This window comes from Barbus barbus (genome assembly GCF_936440315.1).
Source record: "Barbus barbus genome assembly, chromosome: 13".
Lineage (NCBI taxonomy): Eukaryota > Metazoa > Chordata > Actinopteri > Cypriniformes > Cyprinidae > Barbus > Barbus barbus.
In genome coordinates this window covers 3,134,675-3,149,819 of record NC_136741.1, presented here as the reverse complement: position 1 = coordinate 3,149,819, position 15,145 = coordinate 3,134,675, and the positions used below count along the sequence as shown (strand labels likewise).

General features: G+C 35.6%; 1 protein-coding gene across 2 annotated transcripts; it reads right to left on the bottom strand.

Moving 5' to 3' along the window:
- Positions 1–4: 4 nt before the first annotated feature.
- On the bottom strand, positions 5–14,779 carry LOC306879323 (dynein, cytoplasmic 1, intermediate chain 2a-like). 2 transcript variants are annotated; one of them, XM_079432156.1, is made up of 17 exons: positions 14,665–14,773; positions 12,678–12,786; positions 12,424–12,538; positions 10,160–10,250; positions 8,877–8,936; positions 7,408–7,523; positions 7,243–7,332; positions 7,002–7,164; positions 6,817–6,916; positions 6,608–6,733; positions 5,677–5,823; positions 5,483–5,596; positions 4,484–4,617; positions 4,246–4,390; positions 3,388–3,528; positions 3,196–3,321; positions 5–2,434 (listed from the first exon to the last, which is right to left on the bottom strand). In XM_079432156.1, exons 2-17 carry the CDS (start codon positions 12,783–12,785, stop codon positions 2,321–2,323), a joined length of 1,890 nt encoding a protein of 629 aa, XP_079288282.1. In that variant the 5' UTR covers position 12,786; positions 14,665–14,773; the 3' UTR covers positions 5–2,320. The 2 variants fall into 2 exon arrangements, with proteins under 2 accessions (XP_079288282.1, XP_079288283.1); XM_079432157.1 differs by lacking the exon at positions 8,877–8,936 and having other exon boundaries at positions 14,665–14,779.
- Positions 14,780–15,145: the final 366 nt, after the last annotated feature.

Genomic DNA, 15,145 nt, shown 5'->3' with positions numbered 1-15,145 from the left:
ATTTCTAGTTTGTGAAGGTTTTATTGAGTTTTTTTACTGCAGGTTACAAAAGTCAGTGATAAAGTGAACTAGTGAAGTCGTTGGAGGACCAAACACACATGTAAGATCAACACGCTTGTCCTGGTCATGTAAATCAGGGATCCCACACATTTGACCAATGGGATTATTGGTCATAATTACTGGATTTTAAAAAATGCATGCTCTAAGCACAGCTTCTAGCGGAGGAGATATTTTGCATATGGTCAGGCTTGTTGATTTTTTTTTACTTTGCTCATTGTGCTTTTGAAAGTCCAATCATATTCCCATCCAAATTAGGGAATTATAACCAAATATGAAAACAATGTGCATATAAAAGGCTTAAAATATTTTAAAATAATGAGAATTTAAAATTCTTAATATTGTCATGTAGTTATGAATGTTGTTTCATATTCATTATGAATAAATTAACACATTAACTGTGTATGGGTATTAATCGGTTACTATTAAATTGTTCATAATTATTTAACAATTAATCATCAGCCAAATGCTCACCACCATGACAGCCCAAGCTATAGAAATTTAAAAGATTTAAACTTTTATTCATGCAACTTTTCTGGAGCTGGAAGTATAAAGATTTCAAAATTCCCTGATCTGATCTGTGTTTTCATGATTGTGGGACCCTGATGAATGTGTTCGTCAGATACTGAGGTGAGTATCCAGACCTTCATTTCACAAAAACAACATTTAAAAGAAACAGACAAGCTTTGGTTCAGAATGTTTGTCTAGATTAAGGCAGGTTTGACTTTCTGGACTGATTAAGTTTTTTTTTATCAAGTACATTTTCATTTTCATTTTAGTTGTTCTGAACCATTTGAAGCTGCAATATTTTAAAGTTCAGGCTAAATTCACATAATTTCCATTAAAAACATTACTAAATGCCAATATTTGTTAGAATTTTACACTAAAATGTACAGGTCCTTTTCCAAAAATTAGCATATTGTGATAAAGTTCATTATTTTCTGTAATGTACTGATAAAACCAGGCTGGGAGATAGGAATTTTGGGTTTTCATGAGCTGTATGCCAAAATCATCAATATTAAAACAATAAAAGGCTTGAACTACTTCAGTTGTGTTGTAATGAATCTAAAATATATGAAAGTCTAATGTTTATCAGTACATTACAGAAAATAATGAACTTTATCACAATATGCTAATTTTTTGAAAAGGACCTGTATATGAATGTGAAAGGGAAGCTGTTTTAGGTCTTGAGATTTTGTCATTAATGCTGCGTATACAATGTCAAGAAAACATAAATTACATAAATACTACTAAAATACACAGACAATGAGTAAACTGAAATATAAAAAAAATTACAGTCTGGGAGGTCACTAAATTCAAGTTGCAGATTAAAATGGTAAAAAATACATAAATATAACAGCATGCAGATGTGGACAAGCTGGCTATTAACTACTTGGTTAACCGTTAAAGAAAAAAAATGTATTAGTCAAATAAATGGCAAAATAATAACACTGTCTACTAGTCTAAAGTTGCAAAGGGAAGTTATTATAAAGGACCATGGTTTTTCTCCAAGCCCTTTTGAAATGACAAATCATGGGACATTTTTTCAAACCATGATCTAGAGATTTCTACCAACGTTTGGCAAAGGCAAAAAAAACAAGATTTTTCAGTCACAAGCGCTGGAATAAACAAGCACCAAGAGGGTAATGCTTTGTGTGATGGAAGATTGTGGATACGTGTGTGTGTGTGTGTGTGTGTGTGTTATAAAATGAGCTTTAAGGCAATCAGAAGTAAGAACTGAGTTACATGTTGAAAAGTGTGCTGATTTGGTTATTATAAACGCACGTTCAGTCTTTATGAGCTAAAAAAAACTGCATTTGTTAAAAAGCTATAAATAATCCAATAATGTTAAAGTTTATCTGGACGGGAATGTTAAAAATATCCCACCTCTTTAAAAGCACATTTCTCCTGTTACTGTAGGTTATGTCAGTGTCTGAAGTTGCTGTACAATAGTTTGCATACTGGAAGTGTTAGTGTTGATGCACAGCAATCAATCATCCCTTTCCTCCAAATCAGCCTCTAATCCTACAAATAGATAAAAACATTAAAATTCCCACCTGATATAATCTACTTTCACCATCCAATCCCACTACGATTTTTACTCCAAAATATTTTAGCAACACTAAGTGCTTCAATAAACCTATAATCCATTTGTCTCTAGAATTACAAAAAGCCCGAGATTGTCACTAAAATAACTTCAGAGAGGGTGGAGATGTGCAAATGCAGGGGAAACGTCATTGGTCAGCAGGGGTTGCTATGGTGATCATGCAGCCAATCGCTGAGCGGCCAGTTCCTCCACATCCTCGCGGTTCTCGTTGATCTCGGCGAGGGTGAGCACAAAGCGCGTCCATTCGTCCTGCCGCGGCACTGAGATTTGCTGTAGAGAAAACACAAAATGTGTTTTAATGACAGACCACAGCTGCAGAAGTTCATTTAAAGGGATAGTTCACCCAAGAATTAAAATTCTGTCATTAATTACTCACCCACCCTCGTGTCGGTCCAAACCCGTAAGGATGAAATCCGAGAGCTCTATGACCCTCCCATAGACAGCAAGGATATTACCACGATCAACGCACAGAAACATAGCAAGGACATCGGTAAAATAGTCCATGTGACATCAGTGGTTCAAACGTAATTTTACAAAGCATTGAGAATACCGTTTGTGCACAAAGAAAACAACAACACAATGTATTCAAAAATTTTCTCCCCAAGTTACCGACTTGGTTTTGTTTGAGTTGCCCGGAGGTGTTGCAAATATGGCCGCCGAGCGAACAGACAAACGCAAACAGCTCTGATTGCATTGATTACGTTCTGGGGTACTCTCCAAAATGGCATAAGACGTTTTATTAGAAATTACGTTTATTATAGAAATTACGTTTTCTTTGCGCACAAAAAGTATTCTCGTAGCTTCGTAAAATTACGCTTGAACCCCTGATGTCACATGGACTATTTTACTGATGTCCTTGCTACGTTTCTGTGTGTTGATCGTGTTAGGACCCTTGCTGTCTATGGAGGGTCAGAGAGCTCTCGGATTTCATCAAAAATATCTTAATTTGTTTTTCCGAAGATGAACGAAGGTCTTATGGGAACGACATGAGGGTGAGTAATTAATGACATAATTTGTTACATCATCCTCACCTCTCCGACGTCGTAAATGTGCACCTGGCCCTCAGAGTCTCCGACGGCCACCTCTCGTCCCGACTGCGCCCAGCGCACGCGGTTCAGCGCAGGGCTTCCCTCCACCGTCACGCTCGCCGTGGGAACCTGAAGATAAACAGTCATTCAAGACTTGTGGATTTGTTCAGATTGTATTCTAGGAGATTTTTGTACCTCAGTTTCGTTGTTGAGGTTCCACAGGTCCAAGTGTCCGACCCCGTCCACACAGGCGAACAGAGCGGGGTGTGTGGGAGACCACATGACGTCATACACGTAATCTGAATTATCCTCGAAAGAGTACAAGGGCTTATTGTTCTGTCAGAGACACAGACAGACCAGCGTTGTTATTGTTGACCAAACAAACCTATTAAATATTGCTTTCGTTCATTGAAATAAAGCAGATATTACATAAAAAAGTTAAGTTTTTAAGTTTAAAGTTCAAAAATAATGAAATAAAAATAAAACTTTCAGGAGCGATACAAAACAGACCATTGTTGTTATTGTTAAATAAAACTAAGAAAAAGCTTTCATTAATTGACAAAGAAATAAAAAAAAAAAACAAATTAGAAACTGAAATAAAACAAGTTCAAGGACTAAAATGACTCAAACTAAAACTTATTAAATATTTAATTTCATTGAAATTAAATAATGTAAACATTCAATAACATAACAATAAAGTAAAATAAAATCTAAGTACAAAACAATAACTAAATCTGAGAAACAAACAGACCAGTGTTGTTATTGTTAAACTAAAACTAAACCATTTAAAATTATTTTTGTTACAAAATTTGACAAAATACAAACAGATAAAAAAAAAAAACTGAAATAAAATAGGTTTAAGTACTAAAATAAAAATAATAAACCTAATAATAAACAACTAAATTAAAAATGTAAAAATATATTTGTATTATTTTATAATATTATAAATAGAAAAAATTTAACTAACCACTAAATTAAAAATATAAAAGTAAATTCAAAATATGAATAATTAATATAATATTATATAAATAATATTTGTGGTGTGTTTGGCACCTTGGTACTCCAGAGTTTGACGGTCCAGTCAAAGGAGGAAGTGACAAACAGGTGAGAGAAGTCGACCGGTCCTGCCGCTGTGTGGCAGTCGAGGCCTGTGATTGGTCCATGATGACCCTCAAACATCTCACTGATGCCCGCTTTACTACAACACACACACACACACACACACATGCAGCAATGAAACCGTTGAGCAGATGTGAAACAGACACAAACAGCTCGACGCTCACACACTCACCTGCCGTGTCTGCAGGCGGTGTAGACGGACCCATCCTCGCTGCCAACCACAAAGTTATTGACGTCACCCAGAGGAAATGACATGGAGGTGACGGCCACTGACTTGGACTGTTTGAACATGAGCTCCAGACTGTCCTACACACACACACACACACAGATGTGTGAGTTTGACCTGATGAATGAGAGGCAATCACTCTGTTTCAAAGTGACTTTTTTGTTGACATTTTTTAGGAATTTTTATATATTGTATTGGAGTGCATATATTGTAAAATGCCATTTATTCCTGTGATCAAAGCTGAATTCAGTGTCAATTTATTCTTCAGAAATCATTCTAATATATAATATATATATCTAATATACTGATTTGCTGCTCAAGAAAAAATTTTGTGGAAACCATGAACATATGTTATAGAAAATGCAAAATAACAGCATTTATTTTAATTTTTTGTGTCTCTTTTGATCCGTTTAATGCGCCATTGTAGAAGTAATTTCTTAAAAAAAATTTACTTACTGAAGAACTTACTAAACCCAAACGTTTGAACAGTAGTGTATTATTGGCCTTGTGTGTGTGTGTGTGTGTTACCTAATGAAATTAATTAAAAATAAATAGGTAAAAATTATTAAATTATAAATAAATGAATTAAAAATAAGCCAATTAATTATAAATAAATGAATGAATTAAAAACAAATAAATAAATTGAAATAATTAAGTAATAAAGTAAAATGTAAAAAATACATTAAATTAAAACAACAAATGTTTAAATATACAAATAACATACCGTAAACATAAAAATTCATAAAAATCCATCTGCTGAGTGGAGAGAATAGCAACAGTAGAGTTTCTGAATGCTTTCTGACAGGACATACATTAAACACTTTGTTTAAAGAAGCAGGGGGAATGAGATGGAAACATGTTCAAATGCTTAAATGACCTTTAATATAGCTAGCTGTGCTATGGGTGTCGAAGGGAAATGTACTTCCCGTGGTTGTGTGTTTGTACCTGCGGTGTGGACAGCATGTCCAGACTCCAGGAGCACATCTTGCCATCAGTGGAGATGCTGATGAGATTGTGAGCGTTCTGCGTCCCCACCATATTCACACAATACACCGGGTGCTGCAGACACACACAGACAGATGACTGAGAACAGTGTGGATGCAGATGAAGCAGACGAGTCGGTGTTTGCCCGTGTGTACCGTGTGAGCCGAGGCGGAGAGAGGCGTCCTCTGCACAGGGGTGCGTTTGTTACTGCGGTCGTCCCACAGGACGATCTGCCCCGAGTACGTGCCTCCAACCACCAGATTAGGATGAAACTGTGCAAACGCTGCTGACATCACTGCAGACTGAACAAGCACACATATTCCATAAAACCCTCTACATATTATTACATCAAATAAAAATATATAAATATATATTTTGTCAAATAAACTGACTAAATCACTAATATTAAAACTATTAAGACATTTAGTTTGGTATGTATTTATTTTGATTCATTAGATTTCATTAGTCCTCCATCTATTCTTCAAACCACTCATCTTATTTAACTGATTTATTGATCGATTTTAATAACTTTAATATGTTTGTTAGTTTGTTTATTCATGCATTTATTTTAACTAATTTTAATGAGTCATCCATCCATTCTTCTAACCACTTGACCTTTATTTATTTATTTTAATATCTTTAATAATTTGTTTGTTTATTCATGCATTTATTTTAACTAATTTTAATGAGTCATCCATCCATTCTCCAAACCACTTGTGATCTTTCTTTATTTACTCATTTATTTGTATTAATTAATCCATCCATGCACCAAACCACTTCTTCTCCATTTTAATGGATTTATATTGTATTTAATTGTTTATTAATTTTAATGGATTTATTTATTTATTTTATTTTAATTCATTCATCATCCATCCACCCACGCTCTAAAACACTTGTCCTCTATTTTATTATTATTATTATTATTATCATCATGTTTCTACTTCTATTAAAAAAATAAGTAATTTTCATGACATAAATATAATATAAATAAGTTGTGATCTTGAGGACAAGATCAGAATAATACAAGACAAAAATATATATTATTTAATACATATCTTCCACAGAGATATGCATATAGCTCATCACCTGGCAGTGGAAGACATATTCCGGTGTGGTTTTCTTATATTTCATGTTCCAGACGAGAGCCACACCGTCGGGCTCATGTGGAGCCTCTTCATTACTGCTGTATGACGCCACCAGCAGCTCAGGGTACTGATGGGAACGACAGAAAACAGGACAACTTCACTGAAAGAGTCTTAAAAGCAGTGTTACACACTTCCAGCGTGATCGCGTACCTGCGGTGACCAGTCGAGACAGGTGACGACTCTGTGTTTGGACCAGCGCTCGTCCGCAAACTGTCTGTTCAGGGAGAGTTTGGCTCCAGCCTGAGACTCTCTGAAACAAACGCAGCACAACAATCACAAACGACACATCACACACCAGAGACTAACCACATCTGCTAACAGATAAACACACTCACCCCTCTTTATCCTGAAGGTCCCGTCCGCTGTAGTCGAAAAACACGTCCACCTGCTCGGAGAGAGCGCGCTCCACGATACGAGAGCTGTGGTCAAAGAAAGTCACAAACTCCTCCGAGTGAAGAATCTGCTGTTTCTCTTCCTCCGTCAGCTCATGAGGGGGTGCTACACACAGAAACACGTCCCTTCATCGGTTGAAAAGCTCAGCTATATTTCATGTTTAACTATGTTTGCGAGCACTACCTTCCTCTTCCTCTTTCTGAGAGTCTTTCTCCTCTTGATTCTCCAGAGCAGGCTGCATCACTGCGTCTTCCTCCTCCTCCTCCTCCTCATCTACACACAGCACTGAAGGAGTTTAGTTACATACACACACTGATGCACTAAAGAAATGCAATGTGTGTGATTTACCGTCTTTGTGATGAGTCTGTGTGGGCGTCTGTGTCTCTTTTGAGTACGACACCAGCTCTTTGGGCGGGAAGTCCACCTGCGTGACCTTTGACATGCCCAGTTTCAACGGGCCACGTCTGCAGAAAATACAGATGAGCAATGAATAATAAAATTAAATAAAAATAGCATAATTAAATGATAGATGATAAATAGTTAAATAAATCAAAAAAAAAAAAAGATAATTCATTAATTTAAATAAATGATAAACAATAAATTACAAAAATGAAAAATAGTAAGACAATAACTAAATAAATCATTTAAAATGATTAAAAGATACATAAATTACAAATAAATGAATAAATAAATAAAATGTACATCAATTAACATTCATTCGTTATTTAATAAAAATGAGTTAAAATAAAAAATAAATAATTACCTTTAATATAATAAATAACTACATTTAAAACAAATAAATAAATAAACAAACAGCACACAGGAAAACCAGAAATTCATAAAATTTCATCTGCTGAAGGGTGATATTATGTCCACAAAGTCATTCTGTGAATAACAGGTTTATGGGCGGCTTGAGCCTGTGCAAGGATGTCCAAACAAAAGGTTTAGGGAGTCTTATGAAGGAAACGATAAACTAAATACAGTTTAATTCTATTCCCCAGTCTCACAGACAAGGGTTAAGACTAATCCCAGACTAAAATGTAAATCTGAGCCGTTTCAACTAAAGGAAACTGGCACTTACTGATCTTAAAATATATCCGTGCCATTGTTTTACCACAAGATCCACACCAGCAATGGTTTTTTTCCTAAAGCACATTTATAAAAAATTATTTAAATGTCCTAATTGAACTATGTGGCCTAATCCTGGCTTAATCTAAGCCCTGTCTGTGAAACCAGGTCTACATAAGGAACAATTGATGTTGGTCAGAAAAGGTAAATATAGCAACAGCAGGATGTCTAAATCCTTTCCAACGGGAAATATGATTGTACAGTACATTTACAAATCATGGGTCACTCTACCTGGACTCTCTGCTTAATGACAAGTGGTAGAAACATTACATTTACATTTATGCATTTAGCAGATGCTTTTATCCAAAGCGACTTACGTTGCATTCATGTTACAGTTTTTACATTTTGTCAGCTCTTGCTTTCCCTGGGAATCGAACCCATGACCTTGGCGTTGCTAGCGCCATGCTCTACTATTTGAACATGTTTGAAAACTATTTTTAAATTCGGAGGAGCTTATCTTTAATATAGTTAGAGAGAGCATTTAGCTAGTATGCTAGGGGTGTTGAAGGAAATATAATTCACATCGTATTCACACGATGCACTGTTTGGTTCATCATGACTATCCAAGAAAAAAAGACAACAAGCATGAGGGGACAAATGTGAGACAGAAGGATAAATGAAGGAGAGAATGCAGGTGAAGTGCAGCAGGAGTGATGGTTAATGAGAGAGAGAGAGAGAGACAGCAGTACCCGAGCTGAGAGTCTGAATGGAGCAGTAGAGTAGAGGGGTCAGAGTCCCAATGAAGAGTCCTGTTAGGCACACACACACACACACACACACACGCACGCACGCGCGCACACACACACACACACACACACACACACAGAGGCACAGGCAGACACGCATGCAGACAGTTACACAGGAGAGCAGTTATAAGAGTCGCTGTTATACACTAATATACATGTGCATGCACACACACACTTCAGATGAGCTTCACATACTACACAATGCGAAACAGAGAAACTCACCATTGCAATATAATTATAATTTATAATTTAGTCATTCAAAATTTGGAAAATGTGAATAATTTTTATTAAACTCACTAAAACTGAAACATCCGTTTAATTGTTGTCTCACATTTTTTAGTAAAATCAAAATGGTGAGAACAGTGCCAACCTGCAGTGACAAGTTTATTGCACTTTTTCCAACACTTCGAAAGAAATTACCGATGAAGAAAAACTCGAAACATTTCATAAAAATGACAGAAAATGTTGTGACAAATTATAAGAATGGAGAAAAAAGATGAAAAGATGTTAAAGCACAATGATGAAAACATGAAGGAATGTGAAATACAGACCGTGAAGCAAATTTTAGTTGCTTATGCTTGCTTGCCAGGCAACATGTTAAAATAATGAGCTATGTTTTACATTGTGAAGCTGTTTTTAGCATTTATCACTAGGATGCAGAATCTTTCATTTGTAATTATTAATTAGTAAGTCACTTAATTATCCAAAAACAGGCATTATCACATGGTATTTTAAAGTATAATCAATATTTTAATTAAATTTCAAGAAAAATGAACTACATCACCGTTCATGCATTTGGGGTCATTAAGATTTTCTAATGTTTTTGAAAGAAGTCTCTTATAATCACCAAACCTGCATTTATTTGATCAAGAATACAGTAGAAACTGTAATATCGTGAAAAATTATTACAATTTAAAAGAACTGTTTTGTATGTGAATTTATTCCTGTGAGCAAAGCTGTATTTTCAGCATCATTCCTCCAGTCTTCAGTGTCACATGATCTTCAGAAATCATTATAATATGTTGATTTTCTGCTCAAGAAACATTTCTGATTATTATTAGCTGAAAACATGTGTGCTGCGTCTGTGGTATGGTGCATTTAATGCATCTTTGTTGAATAAAAGTTTCTTACTGACCCCAAATTATTGAATGGTACTGCTAGGCTGATATAAAAGTACTTATACTGTGATATGAGATCTCTGATGTCAGTGCACACGTGCGTCTCACCTCGGCCCCGTGCCGCCGTCTCCTGAGTCCTGGCTGCCCGTTTCGCTGGGTGTGCCCACTGATTTGGCAGAGGGGGACATGGGAGGGGGGACTAAATGGTGAAACAGACACGTATCCTCTGTTACCACACGCAGAGGTTGCACTACATACACACACATCCACAAGCGCATGCGAAGCGAAGGGGGCGTTTGAAAATAAAAAAACATATATTTACATATAAAAAGTAGGTAAGCAACATGAAGCGTGAGCAGGGTGGTGTAATAATCACGATGAAGCAGTAAAACCACAGGATTGAGCCAAAAAAAACAGAAGACAAAAAGGACAGTGGTTAATATTCATGCAGGATCCACATGCATTAAAAAGACATCAGTGCTCATTCCAAACCAAGCCAAATTATTTCATGAAGAAAGAAGAAATAATGAGGAAATGGATAACATTACTAAACAAATTAGCTTTATTTTTTATCAGCTGGTCAAGCTAGGTGAGCAGCTAAACCAGCTTAGGCAGGTTTAAACAGATCCTATCATATATTTTTAAAGGTGCCATAGAATGGAAAACTGTCTTTACTTTGGCATAGTTGAATAATAAGAAATGACATACAGTGAGCCTCGAACACCATTGTTTCCTCCTCCTCATGTAAATCTCGTGAATAAAAAAGACTGAAAAATAGGCGAATCAGAACAAAACACGGACTGTTACGTAACAGTCGGGATCACTAATAGTTACGCCCCCCCAACATATAAACCATCAGAAGTTCTGCAGGTATTGTGAAGAAACAAGCGAGGACAACAGCGAAAATGGCAGATCATGGAAATAAATGTTATATTCCAGGCTTTGCAGGGGGTGTGAAGTGCAGGGATGGGTTGGTGTCTGTATTCAGAGAGGCACGGAAAACAAATAACGCGTTCTAATAAAATAACTCGAGCCACTAAAGGGACATGGTTAGCTCCTTGCCAGCTGTAGCCTGTTACATTACAGTACATAAGATTTCACTTTCCACATAAACAGAGTAAGGAGAGATGAGGATGATGGGGAATGATTTACAGATCCTGAGCACCACTGACAAGCATCTGATCTTGTGAAATGTGTGGTAAGTGCTGCCGCTCCATAGTGTAAACAGAGTACATGCGATGGCTTATCTCGAAAGCGAAAGTGAACGTAAAAAGCGATCGTGCATTTGAAAGCAGTTTCAGTGCCCCGCATATTAATAGTGGCTCCCTGATGCCCACATTTTATATACAGTATAATACCCGACGATATAACTTAAGCCACATACCTTCTATGTAGATATCAGAGAACAATAAAAATATTGTATAAATGCATTCTAAGGCACCTCTAAAGAAATTATAACCGGTATCCAGTGTTCTTCTTATTATCTCATAGCGACTAATTTAGTTTTTTTGTTGTTGTTGTTCAAACATGATTAAAGGGATAGTTCACCCAAAAATAAAAATTCCATCATCATTTACTGAATGTTGGTAACCAAACTGTTGACGGTAGCCATTGACTTCCATATTATGGGAAAAAATACAATGGAAGTCAATGGCTACCGTCAGCTGTTTATTAACCAACATTCTTTAAAAAAAAATCTTCTTTAGTGTTCAGCAGAAAAAAGACACTCATACAGGTATGAAACAAGTGGATAGTGAGTAAATGATGTCTGAATTTTCATTTTTGGGGTGAAATGTCCTTTTAACATGTAAACATGTAACATACGTTAATCTGTCTGATGGACAGAAAAATGTTGAAGAAGTTCAGAACAGGTCATGGACCATTTTCACATTTCCAATAGCATTTCCAATTTATTTCCAATTTCCCCAAACTGCATTTCTATGACTTTCCAAAAGAGGAAAAAATATGAACACTCAAAAATCACGCAGCAGCGTTAACTAGTTTCCTGTAATGTAATGCCAATGTAATAAATAACACAAAGTATAGTGTCATAAATGTACATTGATTTTTTTTTTTTAAATGAAACATAAACGTTACTACTAGATTTACGAGGTTAAGAACGGTGGAAATGCATCAGTGTGTGAAAAGGGGCCATTTTTGCAGTTTAGTTTCGATAAATAGTCTTTTCTCACTGGAAAGGAGGGTTTTAGATCTGAAAGTGACAATGTTTTCAAAGTGTTTAAAGCTTTTACTAAAGAAAAAAAAATCATTCTTCCGATATGACCCCTTTTTGTCAGTAAGAAAAAAAGCATGCTTGTTGCTAACACTAGTGACAAAAGCCTAATTTCCCATGCTGCTTTGTTGTTTCGTACCCATGGAGGCGTCCACTATCCCCATGCTCTGCAGCAGAGCCTCTGCCTCCCTCCTCTTCCTCTCCAGATCAGAGTCATCCAGCGGAGGAGACGCTCCCTCCTTCTGTCCATCCAGCTACAGCAGCAGGAGAGAGAGAGAGAGAGAGAGAGAGAGCGAGAGAGAGAGAGAGAGAGAGAGAGAGAGAGAGAGAGGGGTTATTTCTGTATAACAAACACAAAGAGATCAAATCACTGCAGTTTAGACCCCAGCTCACCTCTTTCTTCTTGCGCTCTTCCTCTTTCCTCTTCTTCTCCTCTCTGATCTGAGCCAGTCGCTGTTTCTTTCTCTCTAACTCTGCTTTTAGCTCACTTTTGTCAGACATTCTGCAGACAGATTTAAATCAAATCAAGTCTCGAGGGTGTATTTGCAGAAAAAGCCTTTGGATGCTTTTTAGATGTTTGTCAATAAATCCTTAGGCACAAAAATTTAAAATGTAGCGACAAAAATGAAGCACTTTAAAACACAAATCATAAGAAATTGTATTTTCTTGCCGCTGCTTATATTTCTGTGGTTTTGATAATGTTATGAGCTATGATTCAATCTTATAACACAAATTATTAAAATTATAAATAATTATAAGCAGTGATATTTTAGTATGAAATGTATTACAAATTTGTTGATTTCTTTTTTTTATCCGCTTTTTTTATGACAATTTTTTTTTATACATTTTAGTTTATTAATTTTTGTTATATTATTGCTTCAAGCTCAACTAAACAAAAATTTGAAATATTACCGTGCCAATATTTCTAAAATAAACTAAATTTTATTTTATTTTGAACAAAGCAATTTGTAAGAGAGCCAACAATATTCACAACACAATGGAAGGTTAATTAGACAACTGGATTTCAAGTAACAATGTTTAATGGTTTTAATTTTAGTTTCACATAACCCTGATTATAAGGTATTATCCTCATGTTTCATATGCAGTTTTATATTACATGAGCAGTCTCTAGTGGTCATTCAGAGAATGGTGCTGAGGTCATTCTGGTCCACACCACACCCATGAGCTCATTCAGCACTGCTATAGCAGCTTAAACTCTGCTTTCTGATGAAGAGGATTCTTTTTGCATACTTTATTGTTTCAGTGTTTGACAAAAGGCAGAATTTGAGGACTGGCTCCTGTTGATTCATGAGCATAGACACAAACCACAAGATTTGAATTGATATTATCTATCTATCGAGCCGTCTAGCCATCTCTATCTATATTGTTGAACAATGATAATGCCTGTTTGTTTGAAGAGGTTTAATAAAGGTTCAAAAACAAATTCAATAAAAAATTAATGTCAGATGTCAATTTCTCAGTTGTCCGTGGATTTGCAGCTTTCACATCATTTTGAGTATCCCCTCTCACATACATTAGGATTGGGTCTACTGTTTCTGGAAATGCTCGTTTGTAAAATGTTTATAGGTAATTCATTTTGAAACATGAAACATTATTACTTGCAATAGTTATATTAATTTCTTTAATCCAATTGCATTTTAATTCTACTAGCTTAAACTCAAATTTGAATTATAACTGTGTTCTGTGCACATCTGTGCCACTTTAAGTTCAATTCTGAATGGGACACATCCCTTTAGTACACTTGAAAAAAAAAGTTATTTTCAAGAAAACTTTATGCATAATAATCTTACATAATATAAACTTATTTATTATTGATGCTTACTAAAAGACAGCTCCATGCCCATGTAGACTGAGAAGAGTTTGTTCAATGACACACACATACACACACACACACACACACACACACACACACACACACACACACACACACACACAGGACACTCCTGTAAAAGTCCCGGATGGTCAGTCAATATGGCTGCATAGTGAAGAAACCCGGTGAAAACTCGCAAACTGACATAAAACCATCAGTTTGTAATCATAATGACTCATTAATGACATTTAATTAGACTGTTTTAACTGCGCGCGCTCAAAACTGTTTAAATGTTTAAATCTTCAGTTGTCTAGTTGCATCAGCTGTTAATTTATGTTTCTTTTTTTCTCTAAACAATTTAAATTGATGGTTTAAGAACACAACGCATGAGGAATTCATTTTGTGTGTTATTTTAAATTAATTTCATATGTTATAATAATATAAATGACACGTCCGACGGCCTCTCGTGAACCATCGCAATTAAAAACACAATAATGCAGTCTAACGCTGGAAACCCTATTGATTAATAAAGAAAAACAGTATTCTTACTTGAAATAAACTGTTAGCGGCTCGGAGTCGATTATTGTTCAGTCAGCGGACTAATAACTTCTTATCCTCCTTCTGTTATTGTGACAGCGGCGCTGAATCTGATGCGGCTACGGGTGCCGTCAAGTGCTTTTTCTCAAACACAGCGGAGAGGCGTTTCGTAAAGTGCCCGCTAGATGGCGCTCTTTCACTTTATCGATTACTGCCTTTTGAACGAAACACAAACGCTGACACTCACTGACACTTAATAAAAAAGTTACATTTAGAAACAAAAATAAGTCTAAATAATAACATTTAGAAAAATTCAAATTTACAAAATTATTAAAAGTTTTGAACAAGATTTTTGCTTTCATTCTAACAATAAGAACCAGAGATAGTAAAGAAAAAATTAAAGTAAAAGGAATAAATGAAAATGCTAAAAATAAAGGATATACATTAAGAAGTTTTAATAAATAAAAGTAAAAATTAAAGATTTAGAAGTATA